General features: G+C 46.2%; 1 protein-coding gene across 1 annotated transcript in view; it reads left to right on the top strand.

Moving 5' to 3' along the window:
* Nucleotides 1-1,122: 1,122 nt before the first annotated feature.
* Oxct1 (3-oxoacid CoA-transferase 1) overlaps nt 1,123-6,735 on the top strand; it is a 170,414-nt gene continuing 164,801 nt past the window's right edge. The window contains exon 1 of the mRNA XM_008842101.3: nt 1,123-1,446. Coding sequence (XP_008840323.1) covers nt 1,369-1,446 — 78 coding nt within the window. The 5' untranslated portion in view covers nt 1,123-1,368. The remainder of the gene's footprint in view (nt 1,447-6,735) is intronic.

Genomic DNA, 6,735 nt, shown 5'->3' with positions numbered 1-6,735 from the left:
CAGCAAGTACCTTTACCATCTCACCAGGCCAGTGCCAGAGTTTAATTAAACTGCACTGTTCATCCTTCATTGGCTTGGTGTGCTTTCTAAGGAAGTTAAGGTCTCATTTAATTTTCTTATGGATTTTGCATTGGCTCAAAATTAAATCATACTTTCAGGATTTGGTCAGCCTTTAATCCAATAAAAGGTTTATTGAGTTTCCAGCTGATCTTATCACTCTGCTGAGTACATAGTGGGCTCATGGAAAAAAAAATCAGATTTGGTTCATGTCCACCAGGTGCTGGTCAGAAGACAAAGCTTCAGCCAAGCATGGTGGTACACATATCTATAATGCCAGCCACTGCTGCAGCCGGAGAGGACAGAGATTGGAAGCCAGCCTGGGCTACATAGCGAGTTTCAGTGTGGCCTGAGTAATAGAGTGATGCTGTGTCCAAGAAACAGTAAGCAAGCAAACAAAAACAAAACCCACAAAGATAAGGTTAATCCACCACTGCAACTGGATAAATTTAGTGGCTAGCATTTATCATGTGCCAGAAGCTTTGCCTGGCTTTTCTCAGACAAAACTATGACAGTCTGAACATTACAAGGTGAGGAGAGTTATGTAAGAAGGCCAAGGGCAAAGAGACAGACATCTCTGTGTTTGCACCTGCTGTGTAATCTCTGGGATCGTCGAGGCAGAAAGATCTGGGAACACTGACTTGGATGATGAGCTACAAGGGTCCAGCTCTAATCTTGTCCCTCTGCTGGTCAGATTTTGTGACTATCAGCTCCCCGTGGGTTCTCAGAGCAATTTCAAGCCATGGCTAGACTTCGGGGAGCCGGGGGAGGGGTGGCTGAGAAACGTTGGAAATGTGAGCTGTCTAGGCAGGGTGAAGATGTAGGCGGTCTCCAGCGTGCCTCTTCTGAAACTGACTTGGAAAAGCTTTAAGTTCCATGGAAGACCCCTGTACCCCTACAGCCTGAAACCTAGGTCAAAGCTCACCGCGCCTCACCGCGCTCTAGGGAAGGCGGACACTAGCGCCCCCTGCAGCCCCAGGTGCAGACCTAGGACCGCGCCAGCGGTTCATCACCGGCACCGAGGCCTCGAGCAGTCAGGCCCGGGGATCTTCTGTGACTCCGGCGGGCGGGGCGAGCTGCTCCGTGCGCTTCGGCCCCTCCCAACCTCGCTTCTAGCAGCCCGCGAGGGGCGGCCCCGCGCGGGGCCCTGAGGACGTCACGGACGCGCGGTCGAGCCTCCAGCCCGCCCCCTGCTCGCCTTCCCTCTCTTCTCTCGGTAGCCGACACCTCGGGGGCCCCGGCAACCGACGCTTGCACACTCACCGCCCCACCCGCCGCGTCCCGCACCCGGACCCGGACCCGGACCCGAAGATGGCGGCTCTCAAACTCCTGTCCTCCGGGCTTCGGCTCTGCGCCTCCGTCCGCAGCTCGCACGGCGCCTGGTCCCAGGTACACTCCGGGGGACAGGATGGCCACGCGCGTGAAGAGCGCGGACGAGCCGCGAACGGAGCCGCGCTTCTTCCCCGCCCATCCCCGCCCGGGAAGTGGCATCTTCAGCGCGGCGCGCTGGGCCTGGTTGCCTGGGCTGGGCTCGGCATCCGCTTCCCTGGCGGGCCGAGATGGGGCAGGGCCCCGGCGCCGCGCTATTCTGGGGGTGGCCCGTGACCCTGGCGGCTGGGACAGGGCGCTGGTTTGACGGCGGGAGCGGCCCGAGTAGTGCGCGCCTTGCGGCCCTCCTGGGGGAGCTGCTGGCATAGGCGCCCGTGGAGGCCCAGAACCCGCGGCCGGGTAACCGTTGCAGGAGCAAGTTCCCCGCCAAGTGGGTGGATGCTGTGCGCCGGGGCGGAGGGCCACTCCCCATCCTCCTTCCCTATATGGCTGCGGCGCACTGCCGCGGTGGAACAGGGAACCCGGACTGGAGCGCTCGTCGGGCGTCTAGCCCGCCAAGCCGGTGGAAACCGGTGGAGGTCCTGCTGTAGTTGCAGTGCTGTCTGCCAACGCGAGTGTTCTTTTATTTGGGGGCCTCTCGGATCCGGGTTAGAGGCTTGCAGGTTTCAATGTCATTTAAACCGTTGAGCCACTTACTTCCATGTCTCCACCCAGTGGTATCCTGAGATACCCCTGGCAGTGCGTCTGTCGTTGGGTATTTTTGCTCGAACACTGCTCTGCCTGTAAGCCCACATTCGGGTGGGATTCCAGTGTGGAGGCCAAGCTGTAGCGTGCTGGATAGAAGGCGGGTCCAGGAGGGTGGCTCCACCTTGGCCATTTCAGTTAGCAGAGGAACCTCTTCCTTGATCTGGAAAATGAAGTATTTTCCTTGGTGGTATATCAAATAATAGTAGCTTATGGTGCCTTGCACATGGTGTGTGCTCACCATGTGTACTCAACTCTCTCCTAGCCTGCCTTCATTCTCATTGTCAAGAACCTAGGGAAGTCATCAAGCTCCTCCTGTGCTAGGGAGGGATTCAGAACAATTTCATTGATAATGCCTCTCACTAGGAGACACGTTGATAATTGTTGAAGGCTTTGGATAGGTAAAACATGACAAAAAAGAGAACTTGACCTTCAGTCACCCTGCTGCTACTGAGCCACAGATACAAAAACCAGGACACCCTGATGTCCTTGGGCCAAGGTCAAAACGATCTTTATTTTGGCAGGACATGTTAATCTAAGTATAATCTACTCACTTCCAGTCGTTCCCACTTTGAATATAATGATTAAACCATTTCCCAAGCCAGCAGACCTCTAGATGGATGAGCTGTAATTACGGCTTTTGCTGTATCTCATTAAAAGTTCATAGCACAGTTCAAAGTTGGGCCTTTTTTTTAGGTATGTTAAAAGAAGGCTTAACTCCTGCTTTCCAGACTATTCTCTCAGCTCATGCATTGATTTGGCTTACTGCTTATTTAGCATATAAGTTCTCACCTCCCACCTCTGTTGAGCTCCAGGGCTTGTGTACTGTTTAACTTTGGGACTGTATTATGTGCTTATTTTCTGTCTCCCTCAACATTACACACTACTCTGCAAATAGTGCATTTAATACATGCACAAGAGAACCTTGCAGGCAGCTTAAGTAACCTTGAGAGTTTCTCAGCTAAATATAACCTACAGGTAAACCGAGAGTTATTTTGTGTATACACACACACACAAACATTTGTATGTTTCTAGGCTCTTGTTTTGGGAGACAAGATCTTGCTGTGTGGCCTCAGAAAGACCTGAGACTTGTGATACTTCTACCTTAGCCTTCAGAATGCTGACTTTAACAGGGATGTGCTTACTTACCATGCCTGGCTTAAAAAAAAAAGTTTGAGCTTTTAAAAAAATTGTTATAAGGCTGGGCATGGTGGCGCACGCCTTTAATCCCAGCACTCTGGAGGCAGAGGCAGGCAGATCTCTGTGAGTTCGAGGCCAGCTTGGTCTACATAGTGAGTTCTAGGACAGCTGGGGCTACAGGGAGAACCTGTCTCTAAAAGACCAAAAAAAAAAAAAAATTGTTATAAACAAGTGTGTTCATTGTCTGAAACTTTAGAATGCCTCCGAGTTACCTGGAGGCTTTATAAATGGAATTGCTGATCTGCCTTCTAATTTAGTAGATCCTGAGTGGTGCCTCCTAGTTCACAGGGAGCACATTGCTTCTGCTTGGCAGAGCAGCCACCACACTCTTCTGGCTTGTATGCTTGTATTCCCCTGTGTGTTGTTGCCTTTTCCTTCCAACTGTTCTTTTTCTATCACTTTTCCTCCCAACTTCTGTTTACCAAACTTTGATGCAAAGGTAGGCAATATCAACTTTTCTGTGTCAATGTCATGATTTATTTGACAGTAGTAAGGTGACAACATAACTATCAGTTGGGTGTTACAGTTCTGTATTAAGGTAATACTCATATTAAAAAAAAATGTTTTTGGGGCCAGCAGTATGGCTCAGTGAGTAAAGGCTCCTGCCACCAAGCCTCCATGACCTGAGTTCAATCCCTGGGACCCTTTATGGTGGAAAGAGAAGGGAGAGTCCCATAAGTTGTCCTCTGCCCTCTGCAGGTACATTGGGGCACATTGCCTCCCCACCCAGACACAAACACAAAAATAAATAAATAAATCCTCCCTACCCAGACACAAACACATAAATAAATAAATAAACAAATAAATAAATAGTGTAATACAAGTTTTAAAATGGACTTTTAAAATGTGTTTAGAGTATTTTCATTGAAATGTCATATGATAGTATATTGTCACTAAGTTGTGGAGTTTGAATGACAGGGAAAAATAGAAATCATGGGGGCAATGAGTAGTTAGGAAGGAGACTCGATTTGAAGTCATGAAATGAAACTTTGGTTCAAATCATGAAATAAAACTTAAGAGGTTAAGTGTATGAATTTTAAGATCTGGGCTGGAGAGTTGGCTCAATGGTTAAGAACATTGGTTGTTCCTGTAGAAGACCCGGTTCAAATCCCAGCACCTACATGGCAGCTAACAGCTGTCTGTAATTCCAGTTCCAGGGGATCTTACAGCTTCTTCTGTCCTCCATGGGCTGTCCTCCATGGGCATTGAACTACATGGGCGCATTTACCTACATGCAGGCAATACACACATACACATAAAATAAAAATAATAAAATATTAAAAAAAAGAATTTTAAGATTAAACTGGAGACTATTAAGTTAAAGGGAGAAACATTAAATAGAAAAGTATTTTGCACCGTAAGAATTTTCTTTTACCAAAGTGCTTAATCATTATTTCCTTCCCTCAGTTTTCATAGGAAAAATTAGTACTGCTAATAAAATGGGGTTCTTCTGGAGAGGAGAGTGGATAAAAAAAATACTTTACATGAATATAACCTTGCTGGAAAATACCTGTAGAATAAGGAGATGTCAAAACTGCATGTTTTATTACTCTGTATTCTCTTAGATAGTCTGTGAAAACTTGAAAGTTATTTATATATTTATTTGACAGCAGCTGGTACATGAGTCTGTCTTCAGGCAGGGTCTTATATAGCTGAAACTGGTTCCCAACTTGCTGTGTACCAAGGATGACCTTGAATTTATGATCCCCCTGCCTCCGAGACCTGAGTGCTAGGATTACACGTGTGGTACTGGGGAATCAAACCCAGGGCTTCGTTGATGCTAAGCAAGCACTCTACAACTGAGTCACATTCCCATCCCCTTATATATTTTTTTTTGAAATACATTTAATAGTTAACATCTATTGGAAGGTAGAGGCTAATTAGGAATGACTTAAATAGCCTCTTTGAACTCAGTTATCTAAGGAAAAAGGTAAATGTTACCGGAGACACACTTTTCCCCAGTTGCCTAATCTCAGAAAGTATTGGCAGTGACTTGAACATTTCTTGACTCCCAAAGACAGGGTGTGTGGGCAGAGGAACAGGGAGGGTATTGGTTAAGAAAGCAAATGCAAAAGTCCCCTCTAGGGTGAGGCCTCCCCGACCCTAAGGTGCTTTCTGGGCTTTGGGTTTTGAAGAGTCTCTGTGGTGCAACTAGCCACAGGCATTGTGTTTCTTCATTGCCCAACTGTCTGCACTCATATTCCTAGCTTGCCAAGTTACCTCTGATTATCTAGACTGGCAAATTGGATTGCAAAAACGTGAGCATGCTGCTGGACAGTGGTGTATACCTCTAGTCCCAGCTATTTGGGATGGAGGCAGGGGATCTCTTAAGTTCAGGAAAATCTCCAACAAAGATTATGTAGATTGATTTGTAATGGTGAAGGTCATGTTAAAATTTTTCCTTGAGTATAAAATCAGTGATATGTGGGGGCAGACAGTGGTGAGGTTAAAATTAAACTCTGATAAATGACAGTTTTATCTTACTGTCTTAACAGGGAATGGAGAAAAGATGGCATTTCCCAAAGGAGACCAACATCCCCTGGGTATTTCCCATAGTCTGGGCATAGAGATTCTCTATATAATTATTCATTCTAACTGTATCCTTGGGAGACAATTGACAGTTGTCATCTTGGGTAATGTGTGAGCTCCACACCTGACCTTGACCAAAAGCACCTCTCTCCAAAGACATACTTAGTGGTTAAGTAATTTTGTCACATTCATACAGTTGTGACTGAACTGGAACTTGATACAGGGTACTTTTGTTCTCAGGAGTATGTGGCCTGTTAGACCATACTGTCTTCCAAGCTAGGTTGTTCATTTTCTTATGTCAGAAAGTATTGTAGTAAATGTTGGTTTTCTCAGTGAATAGCACATGGAGATCAAATGCCAGTATATCATATAGCAAACATCAACATGCATGAAAAATGAAATTAGTGTCATGACACGACGCTTAATTCTCAGCTGCCACAAAGGACTGGAATTCTTGCGAAGTGCATGACTATATGCTTTTATTTCTGAATCTGGAAAGCTCTGTGGGGGAACAAAATCTTCCAGATTACTCTATTTTTCCACAGAAAAATAGTTCAAGGTGACCTTACTTCTCAGACCGTGGGCCTAGATGAATTCTTTCATTTTCTTCCTCATCCTGCGAAGGCCTGGACACTTCTTCATCCTGAGGTAGAGATAATGACAGTGAAGTTTTACATTACAGAATTGGACTCTGGTAAAGATTTGTGTGTAAATGATGAAGCAGAAACAGAATACAGTAGAGGACTTTTCAGAACGTATGGGAGAGCACATTGTGGTGGAAGGGCCATACAATGAGTTATGACTTATACAGTGAGTTGATTAGATTACATAATTCTATTTATTTCCTTCCTTTTTTTTTTTACATTGGTTAGGTGG

Source organism: Nannospalax galili, unplaced genomic scaffold (genome assembly GCF_000622305.1).
Source record: "Nannospalax galili isolate Female #2095 unplaced genomic scaffold, S.galili_v1.0 scaffold139, whole genome shotgun sequence".
Taxonomy (NCBI): domain Eukaryota; kingdom Metazoa; phylum Chordata; class Mammalia; order Rodentia; family Spalacidae; genus Nannospalax; species Nannospalax galili.
The sequence above is the reverse complement of the archived record's forward strand: the minus strand, read 5'-3'. Positions and strand labels throughout refer to the sequence as shown.